Below are 24,774 nucleotides of genomic sequence, written 5' to 3'. Positions count from 1 at the left end.
GTATTTAAAGCGTTATCGTTTCTTGTTTGTGCTAAGAAACCAAAAGATACAAACCAGCCGATTTCAAACGTGCACAGAAACTCTGGGCTGTGATTGGTTGGGCTCTATCGCTAGCGGTGATTTCATTGGGCGATGATCACTGCGATCCGTTACACCACTAATAAGAGTGCCCGAAGTCATCAGAGAGCCATACGTTAATTAAAACTGCCAAGACCGGTCGTATTGAAGAGAGCCTTGCTGGGAGAAGCCTCACTTTATGTGTGTTTTTCATGCCAACAATGTTAATTAAAGTATCAAGTGAATTCAGTGGAACTCATAATTTCTCTTATTTTCACCAGAAAAAATTGGGCTAGTGGAAATGCTGATTGGCTGGTAACTTTAGAAAGTTACCACCCACATTGGCTGGTGATCAAAAAAGTTAATTTAGAACCCTGCTAACCATGCATAAACATAATTTACTTGACATTTTGTGGTGGACAGGAGAGTAAAGGTGACAAATTGAATTTGTGTAAATGTACTGGTGTGTTCATATGATCGCTTCTCTCTTCTGCACAGGGACCACAGTCATCCAGATGACGGCCACAGATGCAGATGACCCCATGTTTGGGAACAACGCTAAACTCATTTACTCAATTCTGCAGGGAGAGCCATATTTCTCAGTGGAGCCAAAAACAGGTGGAGATCCAAATAAAATATACAGCAGCAGCTTGTATTTGATATACAGTTTTTATTTGGATATGGTATAGTGAGCATTAATCCATAACATTTCAAACTTTGGCATTCAACAGTACATTAATGGCACATGACCTTGCCACATTGTGGGCCCTATCATACACTCGGCACAGTGCAGCACAATGTGTGATGCAAGCGTCTTTTGATAGTTTCAAGCCAGCGCCTTTATTGTCACGTTTAGTGCCACATTGTTGAAATAGTAAATGCATTTGTGCCAATTTTGTTCCCATGGGAGTTCTGGTCTGAAAACGATGTGTGTTCAGACGCATTGTTGTCGCGTTGCTATTTTGAGGGATTTAAAATAGACTACGCCATTGACCAATGTTGAAAAATAATTTAAGTCATTGACTTTATCTTATTGTACATACATGTTTATTATGTTTGAGAGCAAAACCAAGTGACATTGTTCTCTAAATGATAATGTAAGTGGGTTCCTGTTGGCCTGAGGGCTATTTCATAAAACTCGATTACAAAATAAGCCAGGCTTATTTTGTTAAGTCTGGCTTATTCCCAGCTAACACAAATACGTAACTGTTACGTAACGTCGACGTAATATGATGACCAAACTTACGTCGTGGCGACGAACCGAGTTACGTCGTGGCGACCGGAAAAGTGAAATTCCTGGATTCGTTGCCTGCACGTAACTTCGCAACGTAATCTGCCTGTCGTGGGCACGTCGTGACAACGTAATGGATTGAAAGTTTTATGTTGGTAACCAGTTAGTAATTTAAATCTTAATATTCTTTGGGCGGACATCTGCAGTAGGCTACAACTAATTTAACTTGTCCTTATTTGCCCATAAATAAAAGACTTACCATAACATATGAATGACAGACTCAGAGATGGAATACTTCATTTTATTGAACATGAACATTACATTACAAACATTTAAAGATATGTTACAATAAACATTTAAATGGATTCTCCATATAATTTTAAATGTCATTTCTGAATTGTGCAGGCGTAATTTTGTCAGACGGAGAAAGTGAGAGAGTGTCCTCTCATGTTCCGGTTGCCAGGGTAACGCTGCACTAACCTTCACCAGTCCAAAACACCAAACATGTCCCACAAAACTTTTAAATAAAGACAATAAAATAAATAAAGGTTAAATAACATCTACACGTTTTCATAAATATCGTTTTATTTGTTGAATTTGTGAAGTAGTGTCTTACCTGAAAAAACGAAATTTCCTGTCAGATGAACATCCTGTCAGTGCAGCATAAAACGCGGTTTATACTGTCGGGCGAGATTCTGTGAGCCTTAATACGTATGTTAAAATGTTGTTTATAACTCTTAAGCAACTAAAATAAGTTCTTGTGAAATTTAAACGGGTCTCAGTTCAGAGAAACGACCGGTCCTGACTCTGTCACGCCGTTCTGTTGTGCACGCGCGACAGGTCAAGTTCAGCTGGGCGGGAGGCGCGTGCTGTTTCATGTTTCCCATGTAAATGGCAGTTTGTGTGTATTTAATCTATTTTGACTTATTTAAGGGAAACTTTGAGACTGAAATTAAAAGTTTTAATAACCTAAATAGAAAAGGAAATGAATGTTTATATAATTGTAAAGGTAATGAAATCATCTCTCTGGGACGTAACTGTTACGTTGCCAGTTATGAAATTACCAAAATAGTACGAATTTATTACGTAACTGGGACGTCTTTGGTTATCTTGCGACGTAAGGAGTCCGTACTGGCGACGTGGTGATTTGGTACTGTAATGGTAATGAAATTACCTCCCTAGGACGTAACAGTTACGTTGCCAGTAAGTTATGAAATTACCAAAATATTACCAATTTATTACTTAACTGGGACGTACTTGGTTATCTTGCGACGTAAAAAGTCCGTACTGGCGACGTGGTGATTTGGTACTGTATATGGTAATGAAATTACCTCCCTTGGACGTAACAGTTACGTTGCCAGCTGGTAAGTCATGAAATTACCAAAAATGACCAATAAATTACGTAACTAGTGCATCGTGTGTTAGTTGGGTTGCCGGTGGATTTCGTTTTATAAAACAAACTTGAACTAGTTCAACCCCGGTTACTATGGAAACTTATGCTTGGAAACTAGCCTGGTCCGGGGAAGGCTAACTGTCAGGCTAAGCCTCAGTTGTTGTTTAACACTCTGGGGTCGGCTGCGGCGCCGCAAACTCTTTATTTTTCAATCACTCCCCAAAGAGACTTAGATAACTCTGCTGATTTTGGACATACAGATATGATTTATACATCATTTAAAACGTTAAATTATCTAGTTTTTTTCTGTCCACTCCCAATAAAAACAGCATGTCGTGCTTTTCGCAAAATTAAGAAAATAAACATGATGCGCGTTTTGTTCTCTCTCCCTCAGTGAAGTCCTTTCAAAAACACGTCAGAAAAATGAACTGTAACTTAACGAATATTTATGATAGAAACAAAAGATAAATGTCTACATAATGCTTGGAATGTCTGCTTTTGGAAGATGTAAGTGAAATCGAAAACAAATATTGTAATTTGTTGTTAACTGTATTAGAAGAGAGAGATGTACCGTCTTTCTTCTGTTGCTTCATTATCTATAATGAGCCACGCCCCGCTCCATTGAAGAGAAGAGCAGAGATCATCCATATTCATTAGTCAACATTCCGTCTCTGCAGCCATTCACTGCTGTGTTGAGTTTTAATCGGAGTGCTGGAAACATGACATATACTTGTCAGACGCGATCAACGGCCAAACGCACACACAAACACAAACACACAATGCCTCATATTTGACCCACTTTGTATTAAGACGCATCTAAACACATCTAAAACCCAGTTTATTCGCGTATATCTCTGCACAGTAAGTTTATTTAACGCAGGATCATGCATGTGAAGGCATTTCTTTTGTGTTGCTTTCACAAACAAACACGTAACAATAATGGCGTCTTCACATTCCTGCCTATTCAGTTCAGTTCAATTTTATTTATATAGCGCTTTCCACAATTGGCAATTGTTGCAAAGCAGCTTTACATGAGTAGATGTAGAGGAGAACACTGAAAATCAATAGTATAAGAAGTAGAATAAAGCGGCTATGGATAAACCGTGTAAGCGAGCGTATTAATAATGTCACGTATACAGTAAAGTGCTAAGTTAAGCCAAAGTTGGCTGACTCTCCCTGGGACTAAAAAACCCCCTTAGGAGAAAACCCGGTGGGAAAAACTCCTAGAAGGACAAAAAACCCTAGGGAGAGATTAATATTTATATATATATATATATATATATATATATATATATATATATATAGACACAGTAGGGATAGGAAGCGGGTAAGCGGATTAAACTGGTTCAGCCGGTGGTCGTTGGTCTCGCATCGGCTGGGCATCACGTTGAAGGACAGATCAGTGGTGCGATGACCTTCACAGCAACAGGAACTGGGTCTGTTTGTCTCAATGTCCTCAGGGTCGAGGACGAGACAAGGGAGACAAAAACAGAATTCTATTAGCGTAGGGGCCGTTCGCATGTAATGCAAGTGTCATACATTATAGTGGTTTAATTCAGCTCGGTTCCAGACAGGCTAACTATTGCGGCAAGAGTAAATTACCCATATGAGGTATGTGAGTGCTTTGTTCTAGACAAAATAACTACTGCGGGAAAAAGTACATTTATTGGACATTCTATGTGAATGCTTTGTTAAAGAAGAATGTCTTAAGTTTAGATTTAAATTGCTCGACTGTGTCTGATGCTCGAACATTTTTTGGTAAGTCATTCCAGAGCTTAGGGGCCAAGTAGGAAAAGGATCTACCACCTTTAGACACTTTTGATATTCTAGGGATAATTAAGTAACCAGAATTTTGTGATCGCAGTTTACGTGGTGGATTGTATTCTGACAGTAATTCTGTAATATACGAGGGCGCTCGGCCATTTAATGCTTTGTAGGTGATTAGTAATATTTTAAATTTTATGCGATATTTAACTGGTAGCCAGTGTAAAGAGGCCAGAATTGGACTAATGTGATCATACTTTTTAGATCGAGTAAGCACTCTTGCAGCGGCGTTTTGAACCAGCTGTAACTTGTTTACCTGATTTGCATTGCATCCCCCGAGTAACGAGTTACAATAGTCTATTCTAGAGGTCATAAAAGCATGGATAAGCTTTTCTGCATCTGATGCAGACAGCATATGGCGTATTTTTGAGATATTTCTAAGATGGAAGAATGCTGTGCGGCAGACGTTGGAGATATGACTATCGAAAGATAGATTGCTGTCAAACATTACGCCTAAATTCTTAACCGTGGAAGATGGCACCACCGTGCAGCCATCTATGGGCAACTTGTAATCTGACATATTATGTTTGGAGCGATTTGGTTCAATAATAAGTATCTCTGTCTTATTGGAGTTTAGCATAAGAAAGTTATGTGCCATCCAGTCCCTAATATCACTAATGCAGTCTGTTAGTTTAGCAAACTGGTGTGTTTCGCTCGGATGTGACGAGATGTAAAGCTGTGTATCATCCGCATAGCAGTGAAAACTTATGTTATGTTTCCTGATAATGTCTCCTAGAGGTAACATATATAGCGAGAATAGGATAGGGCCTAGAACTGATCCCTGAGGTACGCCGCATTTAACGGGGGAGTGATAGGACTCTTCCTCATTTACATAAACAAAGTGATATCGATTGGTTAGATACGATCTAAACCAGGCTAGCGCCTGACCACTGATGCCAACATAGTTTTCTACTCTATTGAGTAGGATTCTGTGATCTATTGTGTCGAAGGCTGCACTAAGGTCTAGTAATATAAGGATTGAGATTTCACCACGATCGGATGTTAATAGGAGGTCATTTGTAACTCTAAGCAGCGCTGTTTCTGTGCTATGGTGGGGCCTGAATCCTGATTGGAACTTTTCATATGTATTATTGTTCGCTATGAATGTGCGTAGCTGGCTTGCCACTACTTTTTCTAATATTTTAGAAAGAAATGGTAGATTTGAGATTGGTCTAAAGTTATTAAGATCTCCCCGGTCAAGGTTTGTTTTTTTAATGAGCGGTCTAATAACTGCTAGTTTGAAAGCTGTTGGAACGTATCCTAGTTCTAGCGATGAGTTAAAGATATTAAGTACCGTGTCGGAAACTACATGAAATACCTCTTTTAGTTATTTTGTGGGAACGGGGTCTAATATACAGGAAGATGATTTAGATGATGTTACTAAAGGCTCATTATGCAGCTCATTATGCAATTGTTTTTTTCTTCAGCTGTCAATCACAGATTATTCAAGAGCTTCCAGCCTCCTTGCATATTGCCTTCCTAACCAAAAAGTGACTTTGAAATTGTAAATCAATATATTGTGTTATGTGAAGGAGTAAGCAGAATGATTTTCACATCGTTTTAAAGAAAAAACTCTAGACTACTAGATCCTGTTTTGAAAAGTCTTGGGAAAACATGTTTAGAATGAGTTTTGTGGAGTTATATCAGTCACTTAAATTTTTTTCTTTTTCAAAAACCATGCATAAACATGTTTCTCTCAAAAATACAAACATGTACATACATGTTAATCATATAATATAGTAGCCCAGTTTGTGCTGAATGCAGTGTTATAAGACTTTTGCCATTATTATGTTTTTAAGCAACTGAAAAAAGCACAAATGTCAGGGCAGGTCAAAACTTCTCCAGGGCCCTAAAACCCCCTTAGACCCCAGAGGGTTAACTAGACTTCCACTAACACTGAACAGTAAATGCAATGATATTACAGCTGACTCTTTGACATTTTATTTGACTTTATTAACCACTATTAATCGAACAATTAAAGAAAATCAACTTATATATTAAATTTGATAAATTCTGTTACAATAAAAATTAATAAAATATACACATGTGTTTCATAATATGGTATGTTATAGGCCTATCAAATGTTGAATATAAATGATAATCTTAACTACCCAATATAAGGATAATAGCCACAGCAGTAAAATTTGTATCTAAATTTAAGATGTATCTAAATCAACAATCAATTGCAATGTAGGCCTATTGATGAAAAAAAATATATATATATATATTTTTTTTAATTCAGAGTGTCTGTCATACAGAAATAAGATTTATTTAAATATACAACACACACAAGTCAAGTACAATCATTGAATTTTTTATGCTTGGTGTTCAAAAAAAATGCACATTATTTTAAAGATCTACAGTATTTGTATCTTTCTCTAGTTGTTAAATTTTTCTTGAAATGTAAAAAATTCTTTATGGTGTCTCCATGTTTGAAGGAACACAATATAATTATGTGATGGTATGCTCTTGGCATTTTGTTGTAATGCAGGGGTTCCCAAACTTTTTTTCCTGCGCACCCCCTTCTATGTCCCATCCGGGTTGGCGCACCCCCAATCCCCATTTAAAAAAAAATCCAAAAAAGCTTTATTTTCTCACCATAAATACTCATGTTTAATCATGCGCAAATAACCAAGGGCCGGTTGCACTAGCCGGACGTTAAGAAGTTGGGTGTAATAGTCCTACGTCGGGCTTAGCTACGTCCAACATTGTGAAAAATATTTACGCCTATTGCACCATCTGAAACTACGCTCAGCGTAGATGATGCGCGCCCCCGTGTATGCGTTTAACCACTGTGATATTTAGACGCCATTCGAGTTTACTATGGTAAAAAACGTACACTTACTGCCGTCAGCTAATAGATGACATATGAGAGGTTTCCTCATGTTTACCAGTGCGTCACGTGCAGACCCATCAAACACATTAACGAAAGCCTTTACTGTTCGCACAAAAGGTGTATAATAGTTTGCAGATTCATTATAACAGCTCAAGTTTCAAACAAAATTAAATGAAAGCTTTTTATAAGTTCTCTACAGTAAGTATTTATGTATTTTATTATATAATTCATTGGCGGTCTCTTTACCATGCATGAAAACACATTGCTCGCGTATCCTGTGCCCATGTCTCGTCACATTTCATTATTTCTATTTTTGCCATAAAAAAGTCTCTCTCTCTTGGTCCCTCTCCTCCTTCGTGACTAACAACTTTATCATAAGACGTCCCACATGACAGTTTCCCTGATTTCAGTCAGTTAAGCATATTTATAATATATATGGAATGAATGAAACGAGTTGGCACGCATATAGCGGCTGCAGTGCATAACAGAAGAGCAGTTCGTAGAAAAAGACAGCAGCTGTCTTCTACGTTTCTATCAAAAACTAATAAATTATAGTTTTTTATTTAAAATAAAAGCGATTACAAAGGAAATGTTTACTGTTCATTTTTTTATTGTATGGAAAAATTCCACTTAAAGAAACAGACCGCCATTACATTTTTCCCAGAGAAGATTGTTAGTTTGTTGCAGACAATAATTGTTCACCACACAAGTATGGCTTCAGACTTACAATGTGCTTATACCTCAGGCTTCTCTTCAACTGATCCTCACCCTGAAACCATTCATAAAACTCTGTTTATCTATCAACACCTAACACTACATTGTTAAAAAATTCTGTAGAAATGACAGTATTACATTCAGCTGTTTGCCAGTAACTTATGTAGATTTAAATGTATGTTATTTACTGGCAACAGTTTGTTCAAAGTTAAATGAGCATTAAACATTAACAAGTATTTTTATTTATAGAATAAAACTTTAAATAACAGCCTCATGCAAAGCATTCTGGGAACCCAAATATGAAGGAAACAACAGAAAAAAGTTGATTAGGATTTCTGGTTCCCAAAATGCTTTGCATGAGGCTTTTACCCTTTTATAGTTTTATTCTGTAAAAACATAGACTTGTTAATGTTTAATGTTCATTTAACTTTGAACAAACTGTTGCCAGTAAATAACATACATTTAAATCTACATAAGTTACTGGCAAACAGCTGCATAACTACAGCAAATTTTTTAACAGTGTGATAATAAACCAGTGGTTTAAAATCTCTCATACTCAGGGTTTAACATGATGCTCTATAACGCACACATAATTTGCCATCAAAAATGTTTTGAGTGGGGGTGGTCACGTGACCCGGTGCAAGATGGACGCTTGAGACCTCGCTCCCTGCTAAACCAAGCATTATAATCCGCTTTTACCCCAAACAAACGTCATTTTTGACAATTTTTTATCTCAAGTATGCCTAAACCTCCTCGCGACAAAGATTTTCCTATATTTTCGACGCCCGGTCCCTCCGTTGGGAGGAAGAAAACGTCGACTCAACCGACCGCGTGCTCGATTAGTGAGGATCAGCACGGCGAAACCAGGCCCTCGGATGCCACCGGCACGGCAACCATGGATCAGATTTTGACGGAAATCAAGTCTGTTGCTTCACGCGTCAATAACATGGATGAATCTGTTGAAGCTCGCTTAGATACGATACACGGTACCTTGGGTGACATTAAAACATCCATCGCATCGATCGAGCTTTCTCTTTCCATATTATCAAATCGGGCAACAGATCTGGAAAGGCGAATGGATGAGGCTGAAACTCGGATCTCTACAACAGAGGATAACTGCGAAAACTACAGCACCCAAATAACAGCTATGCAAAAATCGGTGTATACGCTACAGCTAAAGGTTGACGACCTGGAGAACCGCGGACGTCGGAAGAATTTAAAAATTGTCAATCTCCCGGAGAAAGCGGAGGGTTCCACTTCACTCGCGGACTTTCTCCAATTGTCCATTCCAACCTTAGTTGGACTGCCTGCTGACTTTCCCTCTTTGGAGATTGAACGTGCCCATCGCGCCCTGGTCCCCAGCCCGGACGCGAACAAACCGCCGAGAAGTATTCTAGTCCGATTCCTCCGATATTCTCAGAAAGAAGCAGTTCTCAGGGCAGCTATGAAGAAGTGCGACATCCTCTACAACGGATCCAAATTAAGGTTTTACTCCGACCTTTCGGCGGAGGTATTGCGCAAACGCCGTGAGTTTGACTCCGTGGGAAAATTGATGGCACGTCGTGGTATGTACTGCGGTTTCGCTTATCCGGCACGGCTCCGCTGTCTCCACAACGGGCGAATTTCGTTTTTTTGATACCCCTGAATCCGCCACCGCCTTCTTGGAAACTCTTACTTGAGAGATTTTATTCACGTTTGTACGGGAATTCTGACTCGATTTAAGGGAGTCGCTGTTTACATCTCTTACTTTCTTTTGACTATATTTAACGGAGCTAACTTTATTGAGAATGCACATTCTGTAAGGTTGGATTTAATTTCAAACACAAGCTAGCTCTCCGTTTACCATATTCCATTTGCGTCCCCTATTGACTCACTTTTCTCAGTTGGGTTCTTATGTTTCTAATAATTGTTTGGTTTGGCCGATCTCGGTCGACGTCCGACCTGTTATGGTGGTCTTTAAATTGAGTTTGAATTTGTATTTGTTTACTATATTTGTTGACTTCATTTTGGGGAATTTTACTCTGTCGTTTGGGGACAGAGTCGGGGTGGGTGTGCGCTGAAAGTTGCTTTTTGATATTTTATTTGTCTGTTGTAAGCCAACTCTCTGTCATCTCACTATATCAAAAATGTTTGTTTTATCTGTGCGTTTAATTCGTATTCCTTATGGCTGGTTCACTTAAACTTATTACTTGGAACGTTCAAGGGATTGGTCATGTAATAAAAAGGAAAAAAATCTTAACTCATCTGAAAAAACAAAAACCCGACGTAGTACTGCTTCAGGAAACAAAATTATCCGACACTGAACATTTAAAGCTGGGGAGAGATTGGGTGGGTCAAGTCTATTTTTCCTCTCACTCGCAGAACAAAAGAGGAGTAGCTATTCTTATTAATAAAAAACTACCTTTTATTTTAGAAAATAAGGAATCAGACCCTGAAGGGAGATTTATTATGATCACTGGTTCAATCCTCAATCACCATGTAACTATTCTTAACGTTTATGCCCCAAATTATGATTCCCCTAACTTTATATCTCAGATAATCTTACTGTTCACTTACCATTGTAAAGGTTTAGGTTTCTTAGCCGGTGACTTCAATTGTATAATGAATGCCTCGTTAGACAAATCCTCATCCGCAAAGGTATCGAATCCTAAATCATCTAAGGTGCTCAACAATCTATGTTCAGACTCTGGTTTAATAGATGTATGGCGTCAATTTAATCCTAAAGTGAGAGATTATACATTTTACTCTCACCCTCACAATTCATATTCCAGGCTCAACTATTTTTTTCTTCCTAAACAATTTTTACATGCAGTTCAATCCTGTTATATTGACTCTATCGCCTTATCAGATCATGCAGCAGTAGGCTTGCAAATTGATCCTGCTTTCAATATTCCTAGAACCTCAAGTTGGAGGTTTAATACATCTCTTTTGAACAGTGATCCTTTTTATCTTTTGTTTCAGATAGTTTGTCTCAATTTTGGCTTGACAATAGATACTCTCCAGTGTCTCCTGCCACCCTAACCCTAACCCTAACGCAGCCAAAGCCACTTTACGCGGTCATCTTATCTCTTATACCTCTCATCTTAAAAAAGCCAAAGATATTAATAGGAGAAGCCTTGAAACTGAGGTAACCAGATTGGAACAAATACATAAGCAATTTCCTACTGTTTCGAACTTAAAAGTTTTAGTGAAAGCAAGAGCTAAGCTAAATATGGATCACACCTCCCATATTCAGAAGCTTCTGCTCTTTACTAAACAAAAATATTACGAATTTGGCAATAAATCCAGTCGGTTACTGGCATATCAACTAAAAAATCAAAATAATGACCGGTCAATCAATAAGATACAAAATGTATCTGGTGTCACTTCGAGTGACCCTTTAATCATAAATAGCACTTTCAAGGAATTCTATAAATCTCTATATAGCTCTGATTCAAAAGCATCAGACTCTGACATTGATTCCTTTTTAAGTAATATCACATTACCAGTATGCACTGAGGAAGACCGTCTTAATTTAAGCTCCCCGTTTTCAGTAGAGGAGGTTTGGTCAGCAATACAGTCCATGCCGAATGGGAAGTGTCCCGGCCCAGATGGTTTCCCATTGGAATTTTTCAAAAAATTCTGGTCTAGTATCCACCCGATTCTCATGCCTGTGATTAATGACATCTGGAAAGGTGAAGTTCCCCCATCATGGAGACACGCTTCAATTAGTCTACCTTTAAAAAAAGATAAAAACCCTCTAGACTGCTCATCTTATAGGCCTATTAGTCTTCTAAATGTGGACTATAAGATATTTGCAAAAGTTCTGGCCCGTAGATCGGAATCTATTCTTCCCAAGGTGATAAATCCCGATCAAGCAGGCTTTGTGAAATCTAGGCATGGTTCGGATAATGTACGTCGTTCTCTTAATGCTATACATTATTTTCGTACTCAAAAAAAGGCATCAATGATGATATCTTTGGACGCCGAAAAAGCTTTCGACCGCGTGGAGTGCCCTTCTTATTTTTGGTTTTGGAAAAATTCGGATTAAGTTCTAAATTTATTAATGTTATTAAGTATCTTTATTCAGATTCTGTTGCCTCTGTTAATACGAATGGTCTAATGTCTGAAAGCTTTCCAGTATTTAGAGGTTGCAGACAGGGATGTCCCTTATCACCTCTATTGTTTACTTTATTCATCGAACCTCTGGCAGAGTCTATCAGGACTAATCCTGATATATCCGGAATTAAAATTAAAGGGAAAAAACACGTCATCTCTCTATACGCGGATGACGTCCTTTTATACCTAGAGAATTTGCAGACTTCTACTCCTGCAGTTTTGAATACCTTAGCCTCGTTCAGTAATGTATCAGGTTATAAGGTCAATATAGAAAAATCTGTTTCTATGTCTTTTAATTACTCTCATAACTCTCTGATACAATTTCCTTTTAAGGTTTCTAAAAAAAGCTTTAAATATTTGGGCATTTTCCTCACCCCAGACTTAAATAATCTGTTTGAAGCAAATTACTCTTCTGTAATTCAAAAAGTTAAAAAAGATTTAGAAAGGTGGAAACCTCTACCAATCTCCCTCCTTGGGAGAGTTAACGTCATTAAGATGAACATACTTCCTCGACTAAACTATCTTTTTCAAAATCTCCTGTGCTACTTAGCTACATCATTTTTTAAATCTTTGAACTCCTACATATCTCGTTTTATTTGGAACAATAAGCAACAGAGAGTCGGTTTCTCTAAACTCTGTAAACCAAGGGACCTTGGGGGTCTCTCCTTACCCAATTTCCAGCTTTATTACTGGGCTGCTCAAATCAAAATGATAACAAACTGGGTTAGGAATAGCCAGGACGCTCCATGGATTGATTTTGAATCTTCATTTTGCCATCCAAGAAGATTAGATTCTTTGTGGTTCATTAACAATATAACTCAGATAAGCTCTCTTACTGACAATATGATTGTTTATAATACATTATTGGTTTGGAAGGATGTGAAAAAGCATTTAAATATCACTCAAAATATATCCATCCACTCCCCTCTGGCATTGAACCCGGACTTTCCAATTCAGATCAGGAGCATTGGACTGCTGGACTGGAATTTTAAAGGTCTGTCTGATTTCTCAGGATTGTTTACGTCTGAAACTTTGAGATCATTTGCAGAAATCAGAACTGAGTTTGATATACCTTCCGAAGATTTTTTTAAATATCTTCAAATTCGGCACTTTACAGAATCTCTTATAAAGCAAAACGTATTTCGATTCAACTTATCAGAAATGGAAGAAACCATATTGTCAGTTAATTCCTCCAAGGGGCTTATCTCCAAATTTTATACCTTACTAGCTCATTCTGATTTCTCAGTTTATGATTCTCTGAAACCTCTGTGGGAACGGGACCTAGGAGTTCTGTTTACTCCTGAAGATTGGTCCAGGATTTGTGGTGGTATTTTTCCAAAATGCACCTCAATCTCCATACATGAACAAAATTTTAAATTCTTCCACAGAATCTATTTTACACCTGTTCGCTTGCATAAGATGTTTCCAGGTTGTTCCGACCTTTGTTTTAAATGCAAGTCTTGTAAGGGCACATTTTTTCATGTATTCTGGTCCTGTGTTCACATCCAACCATTTTGGAGAGGAATTCACTCTGCAATCCAGCAAATAACAGGAAGACGATTTATTTTATCCCCCTCATTTTTTTTGCTGAATGACATTCCTAAAGACCTACTTGACTCAAACTTCAAACCTCTGTTTACAACCCTTATATTTCTGGCTAAGAAATGTATATTATTAAAATGGTCTACACCTCAGGTCCCTACTATTTCCATGTGGATTTCTCAGCTGTCAGCCTTTCTTCCCTTGGAGAAACTAACTTATGATCTCAACCACAAACACGAAAAATTGAGTCTTTGGGATCCTCTCCAATCCTTTCTACAAAAAAACTAACCTGTTTTATTGCGAGAACTTTGGCTTTTTTGTATATATATATATAAATAAATTATTATTATTATTTTTTTTTACTTAATGTTTTTTTTGTAAACAGACAGTTTTGTAAATTGTATATTTTAATTAACTTGCAGCGCTTGGGGTTTGTTTGTTTGTTTGTCTGTCTGTCTTTGTTTTTGATGTTTGTATTATTTGAAAAACCTTAATAAAAAAAAATAAAAAAAATGTTTTGAGTAACAGTCATGTAATAATGATTGGTCAAGAATATGTGTAACATATATCAGTGGTTCTCAATTCCAGTCCTCGGGACCCCCCTCCAGAATGTTTTAGATGTTTCCTTATATGAAACACCTGATTCAGTTCATCAGCTTGTTAGTGTGTTAATTAAGGAGCCTGATGAGTGAAATCAGGTGTTTCATGTAAGGAGACATCTAAAACATTCTGGAGGGGGGTCCCGAGGACTGGAATTGAGAACCACTGACATATATCATTTTACATAATCATTCCTTGTACTACTGTAAATTTAGAAATGCAGTTGCTGTCCACCCATCATGCTCTCAGTGACCCTATTTTTTTCTTTCAAGAAGAGTTCATTTGCAGGAGGTTAAGCTTTGCTGCTTATAGATGCCAGTGATCTCCTCACTGCCAGTCAGCATCTTTGGCAGCTAACATTACGAGTTTAGACACTTCTAGCATATGATTATGCTTAAATCAACAACACTTCTTATGAACAATATATTTACATTTTATTTTCACCTGTTACTTTTTTATCCACTCAAGTTGCTGCTTTTGAAATGTACCCCCAAATAAAAAATATTTTTTTTAGTTACGTTTAAAGTTAAATGTATTAAAATCGTTCATCTGCTAAATATTTATTATATAGGTTACTTAGTAGCCTACAATACTGTCTTTTAAAAGTTAAGATCTGTGTTAAATTTAAAAAGTATATAAAGAAAAAGTAGAAGCAAAATAGAACCACATGGCATTGGCTCGGGTCGCTGAATGCGCTGTTAAGAACACGGACCACTAGACTATCATTTCTGATGTTGTGTCAGGCATTTTATGTGATCCTTTTAAATTATGACAATTTATTTTAATTTAGTTGCTGCATGAAAGGATTTAATCTACAAGGACTTTCCAGCTATTTTATGGGTTTATTTATTGCAGCAGTATTCTAATTTTCAGTCATTAGTAAATTCTTCTACATTTTTATCACAAATTACTGCTTTCTCTTTAACTTTGTAGCGATTCAGCGGGAGGAGGAGAATGGCGTTATTTACTATAAACCTCCGACCGAACACTACGGGGATTCCCAAGGGAATCTTAGATTTTAGCTCAAAAGGGAATATTATGTATAATTAACTGTAATTAACTATACAAATTTATCAGGTTTTACCTGGCATAGCAGAATTAATAATAACAATTAATTAATATGTTCGTCCACCGAAGACATATATCCATAATCGTATATTAATGTCTAAGAAATGTTAATTTCATGGCCTTTAAAATTAACCTTCTCACTGATATACAGTGCTACTCGCAGCTTGTAGCTGGATCAAAAGGCAGAAATAGTGACTTTAATTTCGTGAGCATTGAACACAGAAACAATTCAATTGTGAAAATGCAAAACCCGTTTATTAACTACCAAAACGAAGTACACACAACGACTAACTAAACATACACACATACAATAACATAAAACGTAGATGAGAAAGAAAAGACTGAAAAGCTAGAGAGAGAGTTAAAGATTGGCAATAGCACTATTGCTTAACATCTGCACAAACCATCGGAAAATCTCTAAGGATCGCCTTAATTCTCATAAGGGGTAAAGCTTAAACATCAGCGAGTAAAACAAGGTTAATACTTACATTTGGCTCTTTGTGATGTAGTAGGAAGTTTCTGATGCGCGCTGTGCGAGCAGGGAGAGAGAGAATCCAGGTGTGTTCGTAAGATGAAAGAGTCCGTTAAGTTGTTTCGTAGGGCGGATTGGTCCGCTTGGTTTTCCGAACTAGCGCAAAGCGAGGAAATTATTGTCCCGAAGGGACAGGGCTCAGAGGAAAGATGATGAATCCGAGGGACTCTGGGTGAGTCTCAGCGAGTTTCCAAACTGCGCTGACGGGTTACCTGAGTAACCGAGCGACTGAGCGGTCTGAACGGTCTGAGCATTGATGGCTTGGGCGATAGGCCGTTTTGACCTTTCACGTGCCCAGCCCATTTTAGGTGAATGACCAATGTGCGAAGTGTTCGATCGCGCGGTAAACAAGCCTTTGTTCTTTCAGACATCATTATTTGCGTAATTGCATAATGATAAAAGTTCCATGACTCTTCAAATCGATATTAAATGATATTGATGCGGCTTATGGTAATATGATACATAGCAATGATTAGGAAATAAAAAGTAGATTAATTTGATACTAGACAAGACATGGGTTTAAGATCACGTTGAATAATAAGTTCATACCTAAGATATGAACCATGCTACAGTGAACAAAATCTAACTAAAGTGTTAACACACAGTTACATCATATATACACCATCATGCAGTAAAGGGATATAATATATATATATACATTTAAACAGCTCATTGTGATCTTTAAACGTGGTTTCATCAGAGACCTATAGTCTGTGCCCCCTGCTGTGTCTCTGGCGATTGTCGTTCGATCGGCTCTCAGGTTTCTCTGGTGGAATTCCTTTGAACCTCCTTTGACACTGCATTTGTTTTAATTGTCACCCATTTTACAACCTTGATAGGTGATAGAGATCTCGACAATTGTCACAAAGGAGACAGGGTTATCTAATTATCACAATTTTAGGGCTTTTACGATCCAGACGCCAAATGGCCTCGATCTGACTCTGAGCCATCTGTTACAACTTTGATCGATTTGATCTACGCTCAACCTCTAGGGCTGCTTAAGAATAGCGTGCACGCGCAGTTATCTTGACTAGGGAAATCTGGATCAAATTAGTTGGATTGCGTAAGCTTCATTTACCTTTTTTGAAACCGCTTTTTGCCCCGCCCCATTTGTTAGGTTAGTTCAAGTCAGGTTTGTAACTTTAATCCTCGCTTTTCCAAGCGAGTTTTATGAAATGGCCCTCTGGTAACTGTGGCCCTGGTACATTTTGTTACATTGTTTTAGTTTGGTGGCCATTTGCTTATGTTTGCCAAGAGAAAAAGTCAAAAGTGTGTACCCATTTTATGATAACGAAATGGTCTGAGTGAGACGTCGGGTGAAATGGTAATGTTGATGGGATTAAGGGTTTGTGAAACTGAAGGATTGGGAGTGGCAGGGTTACTTCTTTTTAATGTTTTGTTTAAAGTTGAGTGGTTTGTTTTTCATTTAGGGCAGTGATTCCCAACCCCGTTTTTACCAGGCCTTGAAATATTCTCAGAATATTCTCAGAATTATATTTTTATAATAATAATAATTGTCTTTTTTAAGTGCTATGACATGTAATGTTATTTAATTCAAAACATAAACAGTAAATCAATTAAAATGTGTTTCTTTGAGCACCTTGCGCCTTGCTTAGCAACGCGTCGTATCTGAATGGACTGCAAAAAATGCGCGGTGCACCTGAAGTGAGAAGTATGTGGAGAGATGAGCGGGCCTCAGCAAACTTCAATGGCTAATTTCATTAGTTGATACATTGCCACCTAAAATCACTGATGAGTTTGAGCGTTATTTTCCATCTGAAAAAAAGACCCAAGTAATGGCAAAGTATGGGTGCACAACCCACTCCGAGTCCAAGGTAAATATATGCACATTACTTATTTATATATAACGCCCGTCCCCAAAGTATATTTTCTATTTAATTTTCAATTTGGTAAAATAGTATTTTCAGTAAATGCAGATTTTTCAAACAATAATAGGCTACTTTTTATATTTAATTAATTTTAAAATATTATTTTGACTGTTGTGGACACGCTCTTCATGGAACAACGTGCTGAAAATAACATCTTCCAATAAATTCACAACAATTTAGTAATAAAATAGTGTTATTATCATTATTATTAGCTGTGCCTTTGTGCATGTGTTAAATAGATACCAGTAAACTGGAGCCTTGCTAGCGCTTTATTTAACGCAAAGAAACGTATCCTGACCTAGATGATATTAATCAGATATATACAAAATAAACATAACATCACAAATTATATCTGCACAAAAATAAGAGAATGCACAAGTGAATTCGAACTAAGTTATGTGCCATTCAGAATGCTCATGTTGTGGACGCGCTCTTCCTGGAACAACGCGACACGGAAACTAAACCAAAATAATTCACAATGTTTTATTACAATATTGTTCTCTTTATAATGTTATTTAATATGACAGTCCCAATAGTCATTATTAGTCGTGTGCCATTTGAGCTGCGCGCTGAAGCTGAGGATCACCACACTTTCTGCATTCATTTTTAACCAAATGCACCCTATCATGAGATAAATCAGATATAGAGATATGCCTACACAAAATAAACACACTATTATAACTTACATTTGCAGTAAACCAAATGCTGCGAATGAACAAGCAAACTTATAGTCATGATGGTGTAAAATGATCCCAAACATAACTCCAGCATGCTCTGCGATGTTTTGAATGCGTATGTTTTTTTCACATTAAAATAGTTTTGTTCTCATTGGTCTGGTCTGGTATTCTTTTTAAAGGTTAAATCTTAATCTCTAATTTAATACTTTAAAAAAATATTGGCTGATTAGTGATTAGGCTGAACAGAAATTACTGTGTGTTTGATATTGTATTATAAAACTGTCTGACTGTTGAAACTGGCTCTTATTTTCATACAATTAGTCATGTTGTCACCTGTTGGTGAGTGAAAACACTAAAGCTGTGTCCAAAACTGATCCCTCGTTCACTCATTCACTATTCCCTATATAGTGTGTGGCAGTTGAGTGCACTATAGCAGCAAAGAGTGAACGAAATGAGTGAGCGAATTCGGACGGTGACATTATTAGCATGTGCCAGAGAGCGCGGACAATTTCGTCATTAACATTTCCCATACCCATCTGTAATATACATGTTTAGCTTGATGAATTTTATGTTAATGTTCATGTGTCATGTTTATTGCATTATATAGTAAAAAAAGTGTGTCTTGTCTGTTTACTTTTTTTATTTATATAAAAAATATAAAACACACTACAGTCACATTTGTTTATGAAATATTAAATATAACGGTGTGTAAATAAATTATACATTTAAAAAAAACTAGGGATGCACTGATACCACTTTTTTGGAATACGAGTATGAGTACTTGCATTTCATTCCGAGTACTTAATAAAAAACATGATTTAAATTTACAGGTAACAGCTTTAGTCATATAATTTTACAAAAAACACAAGGGACCAGTGTTCCAGTTTGTTGTAAACTCTGCCTCTTTGGACAACACAAGAGGCATTAACCCCTTACACGCTGCTCAAACATAGACATTTCTTAGACCGTGGTATCGATCCCTGGTATCGGGGGACTTTTAACGAGTACTTTAGAAAATGTGTTATCGAGGCCGATACCCGATACCAGTATCGGTATCGGTGCATCCCTAAAAAAAACTGTCAACAAAAACCTACACAAATGTATTAACATACGTTATTTTAACATTTTGCAATAGCCTCCCCTGATTCAGTCCCTATCCCAGTTGGTGGCTTCCTTAACTCCTAAAAACATAAGCAAATTAGCAAAGTTCCCTTTCAGTCGGTCACTACGACGTCACGTCGTGACCGACGAATTGGGAACTCGCTTAGAGAGACCAATCTGCTTCGAATACTACTAAAACGCCAATGAACTTGGCATTGAGATATTTGCATAATGCTGGCGCCGCCGCGCCAGGTGCGTATATAAGCAGCAGGTGCAAATAGGGAAATTAGCTTTTAATCGCTTCGAAAGCCGGCAGTACCTGCTACTGAGAAGCTACTTTACTCTGGTGGGATTCGATTGCTGAAGTTGGTTGGACTAGCAGTACCACAGCGGACGCTTCGCTTAATTCCACGGCTCTACACCTGTTTGTTGTTTTGAGTTTAGTGTGTGCGTTGCCTTCCCTGTGCGCATCATCAACTGAGCATCTGAGTGAATTTCCCTAAAAGAGTGATACGAGAGAGCTTTGTGCCTTGTTAAAGGCAGCCACTCTCTCGTATATCCGGACATCAGCGTCCTTTTCAGGATGGCTTTTCGTCCGTGCGATCTTGGGTGCGGCAAATACATGGGTCCGAAGGACGGTCACGAGCGTTGTCTTTCGTGTTTGGGCATCGAGCACGCAGAGGCAGCGTTCGCTGGGGGTAAGTGTTCTCACTGCGAGAACATGTCCCTTGTGGATTTGCGCAGACGGTTGTCTTTCCTCCAGGAAAAGCGCAACCCTCGTCATGCGAGTGCTGAACGTCGCCACGGTGCGGCTGTGAAGCTCTCAAAGGACGACCTGCGCATCACTGTGCTGAGCCGAGCGGGGGATTCGTCCTCAGGCTCTCAGCCCCCTCATCCACAGCCGGTTGATGTGCCGATGGAGACTTCAGCGTCGTGTTCTACGATGTCTCTAGAATCCATCGTGCCGCCCTCCGGGTCCACCGACGCCGCAGCATCCGAGGGTGGGCCTCCTCCCCCTGACGTGGACCCCGACGCCATTCCTCCCTCTGGTCGGGTTGGGACGCCGGAGTTCGATCCAGAGATGGTGGCCGTGCTCGCTCGAGTGGCGGAGACCGTAGGGTTAGAGTGGGTTCCCCCCCTCAGCCCGAACCGTCCCGCCTGGATGATTGGTTCTTTGGAGCTGCCCGGGTGTCACAACCCTCTCCACCGGTGCCTTTCTTCCCCGAGGTGCACGAGGAGCTGACTAGAACCTGGAAGTCGCCGTTTTCTACGAGATTACGGCCGTTTCAGCCCTCCCCCCTCACCTCCCTCACCAGCGGAGCCGCTAAGGGTTACACGGGGATCCCTCCCGTGGAGCGTGCTGTCGCGATGCAGCTGTGTCCGGTTCACGCTCCCTCTTGGAAGGACCGCCCAACCCTCCCCTCTCGTGCCTGCAGACAGTCCTCCGGTTTAACGGGCGCTGCCCACCAGGCATGTGGAGAGGCGGCTTCAGCCCTGCACGCTATGGCGTTGCTGCAGGTTCACCAAGCAAAGGCCTTGAGGGATCTGCACGAGGGAGGACACGACTCGCCTGTCCTTTCGGAGCTCCGGGCTGCCACTGACCTGGCTCTTCGCGCTACGAAGGTGACAGCGCAGGCGATTGGTCGTGCCATGTCCACGATGGTGGTCCAGGAACGCCACTTATGGCTATGTCTGGCGGACATGTCGGATGCGGAGAAGAACAAGTTCTTGGACGCTCCAGTGTCCCAGGCCGGCCTCTTCGGTGAGTCGGTGGAGTCCTTCACCCAGCAGTTCTCCGCCGCCCAGAAGCAGACGGAGGCGATCGCTCAGATCATGCCCCGGCGCAAGCGACCTGCATCTCGCCCTCCAGCGCCGGCGGGCCCGTCTGCTCCTCGCCGAGGGCGCCCTGCGGCGGCTGCCTCCACCCCCCCCACTAGAACATCTTCCAGGCCACGGAGGGGGAACAGCCGTCGGCAGCCCGCCCCGCCCGCTTCCCGTGGTAAACGGAAATCGAAGCGGCCCTGAGACGGGCGACCTGGAATTGGATGGGATCACTCTTCGGGAGACGGTGACGGCATCGCTCCCTCCACCGGTAGAGGGCCGGATGGAGAATCCTTGGTTTCGTTTTGTTTCTGTTCCGCCGGCTTCTCAGCTGGCACCCACAAAACCACAAAAAGAGTGCATTCCTATTCCTTCTCCAGGTCTTCAGAGGATCGAGAGAGATGTGAGCGGGCATTCACATGCTCTTCCTCCCTCTCCTCTATCGCCAGCGGGTGTCCTGAGGAGTTCCAGCTCTCCGCTGAGGAGACGGGACCACCAGCACCCTCATCGGAGTCTGTGCTCTCCGCTGAGGAGACCAGACGACCGTCACCCTCAGCGGGCTCAGGTCAGTGTCACACACACACATACTGTAGATACTTATGCTGTCTCAGCAGACGTACCGGCAGTACCACCTGTCCCGCTCCGCCGCCCCCCCGCGGGTACCCCGGTAGTGCCGTTAATTCCCTTCGTACGGTCCCTGGGGGCTTGGCTTCAGCTTCCCAGCCCGTCTCGTTGGGTTTTACGCACTGTCCGCCTCGGTTACGAAATACAATTCAGCCGGCACACACCCAAATTCTCGGGCATTCGTTTCACCACGGTGAAAGCGTCCGATGCACATGTACTGCATGCAGAGGTCGAAGTCCTGCTGGCGAAGGGCGCGATCGAGCCGGTCCCTCCAACCGAGATGAGATCGGGCTTCTACAGCCCGTATTTTATAGTACCCAAAAAGGGCGGGGGGTTGCGACCGATCTTGGATTTGCGCGTTCTGAACAAATCTCTGCAGAGGAGGTCTTTCAGGATGATAACACCGAAGCAAATATTCAATTCAATTCGCCCCCAAGATTGGTTTGCGGCTATAGACCTGAAAGACGCGTACTTTCATGTGTCCATTCTCCCTCGTCACAGACCGTTTCTCCGGTTTGCATTCGAGGGACGGGCATACCAGTACAAAGTTTTACCGTTCGGGCTATCCCTCTCTCCCCGTGTGTTCACGAAAGTAGTGGAGGCGGCGTTAAAACCCCTCAGAGAGAGCGGCGTTCGCATATTGGCTTACCTCGACGATTGGCTTATAATAGCGCATTCTCGACGGACGCTTTGCGAGCACAGAGATTTAACGCTTCGGCATCTCGCCCGTTTGGGTCTTCGGGTCAACTGGGAAAAGAGCAAACTCTGCCCCACGCAGAGGATCTCTTTTCTCGGGATGGAACTGGACTCGATCGATTTATCGGCGCGTTTGACAGAAGAGCGCGTCCAGTCAATTCTGACTTGCCTCGGTTCATTTCGAGGGAAGAATGCGGTCCCGCTGAAACAATTTCAAAAGCTCCTGGGGCATATGGCAGCAGCAGCGGCTGTGACACCGCTCGGGCTGCTCCATATGAGACCGCTTCAGCGTTGGCTTCACGATCGAGTCCCGAGGAGAGCGTGGCGCGCCGGCATCCATTGTGTAGTTATTACACCTGCGTGTCGCCTAACATTCCCCCCGTGGTCGGACCCCGCGTTTCTCAGGTCCGGTGTGTCCATGAGACAGATCGCTCGACATGCTGTTGTACATACAGATGCGTCGGACACGGGCTGGGGTGCCACGTACGACGAGCTTACAGCTTCAGGGGTGTGGACAGCACCCCAGTTGCACTGGCATATCAATTGCCGAGAGTTGTGGGCAGTATATCTGGGACTTGTACGCTTCGCTACGGAGCTGCGAGGGAAGGATGTACTAGTACGCACCGACAACACTGCGACCGTTGCGTATATCAACCGTCAAGGCGGTTTGTGCTCCCGTCACCTGTCGCATCTCGCTCGTCATCTCCTCCTTTGGAGTCAGAAGCATCTGAGGTCCCTTCGTGCCATTCACATTCCGGGCTCGCTCAATACAGCAGCGGACGCGCTTTCTCGAGCTGCGCGCCCCGGCGAATGGCGACTCCACCCCCAGACGGTCCAGCTAATTTGGAAGAAGTTCGGTCGTGCGCAGATAGACCTGTTTGCGTCGCCGGACGATACCCACTGTCGCCTATTTTACTCACTAACCGAGGGCAGCCTCGGCGTGGACGCATTGGCACACAGCTGGCCTCGGGGGATGCGCAAATACGCATTCCCCCCAGTGAGCTTAATCGCACAGACACTGTGCAAAGTCAGGCAGGACGAGGAGAGCCTTTTACTGATCGCCCCATATTGGACGAGCAAGAATTGGTTTCCAGAATTAATGCTCCTCGCGACAGCCCCTCCCTGGCGGATTCCCCTGAGGAAGGACCTTCTTTCTCAAGGAGGGGGCACATTATGGCACCCGCGCCCCGACCTGTGGGATCTCCATGTGTGGTCGTTGAGCGCGCGCAAGGTTTAGGTGATTTACCACAAGCGGTATCTAACACAATCGACGCAGCACGAGCTCCGTCCACAAGACGGGCTTACGCGTTTAAATGGAACCTTTTCGTCACCTGGTGCTCTTCGCAACGCGAGGACCCCAGAGAATGCCCTATTAACATCGTGCTTTTATATCTTCAACATAGGTTAGACGGTAGGCTGTCACCCTCCACCATTAAAGTTGATATCGCTGCTATTTCTGCTCATCACTCACTTATCAACGGCAGATCAGTTGGCCAGCATGATTTGGTTATTAGATTTTTAAGAGGCGCTCGTAGGCTAAACCCCTCGCGCCCTCCTTCTATTCCTCCCTGGGACCTGTCCATGGTGCTGAAAGCCCTTCAGGCCCCCCCGTTCGAGCCTTTGCAGTCTGCGAGTCTGAAGCTTTTATCAATGAAAGCTCTGACCCTGCTAGCATTGGCCTCAGTGAAGAGAGTAGGGGATTTACATGCATTCTCTGTTGACGATTCGTGCCTTCAGTTTGGCCCTGCTGCCTCAAGCGTCACATTGAGGCCCAGACCAGGCTACGTGCCCAAAGTTCCCACTACTCCTTTCAGAGATCAAGTGGTGAGCTTGCAAGCGCTGCCTCCGGAGGACGCAGACCCAACCATGGTTTGTTGTGCCCCGTACGCGCACTGCGACTCTACGTGGATCGCACGCAAAGCCTCAGGACCTCAGACCAGCTCTTTGTTTGTTATGGTGGCCAGCAGAAAGGGAAAGCTGTCACTAAGCAGAGGATGTCTCATTGGATAGTTGATACTATCGCCCTGGCTTATAATCTTCAGGGTATTCCTTGCCTCTTTAATTTGAGAGC

The 24,774-nt window shown here is 41.3% G+C and overlaps 1 protein-coding gene across 2 annotated transcripts in view; it reads left to right on the top strand.

The window, feature by feature from the left end:
• Positions 1-24,774, top strand: part of cdh19 (cadherin 19, type 2) — a 377,589-nt gene that overhangs the window by 58,951 nt on the left and 293,864 nt on the right. For both annotated transcript variants that reach the window (XM_065287947.2, XM_065287949.2), the window contains exon 4: positions 556-675. In XM_065287947.2, the coding sequence (XP_065144019.1) occupies positions 556-675 (120 nt within the window). The remainder of the gene's footprint in view (positions 1-555; positions 676-24,774) is intronic.

This window comes from Paramisgurnus dabryanus, chromosome 22, assembly GCF_030506205.2.
Source record: "Paramisgurnus dabryanus chromosome 22, PD_genome_1.1, whole genome shotgun sequence".
Lineage (NCBI taxonomy): Eukaryota > Metazoa > Chordata > Actinopteri > Cypriniformes > Cobitidae > Paramisgurnus > Paramisgurnus dabryanus.
This window is presented reverse-complemented; position numbering and strand designations above follow the sequence as displayed.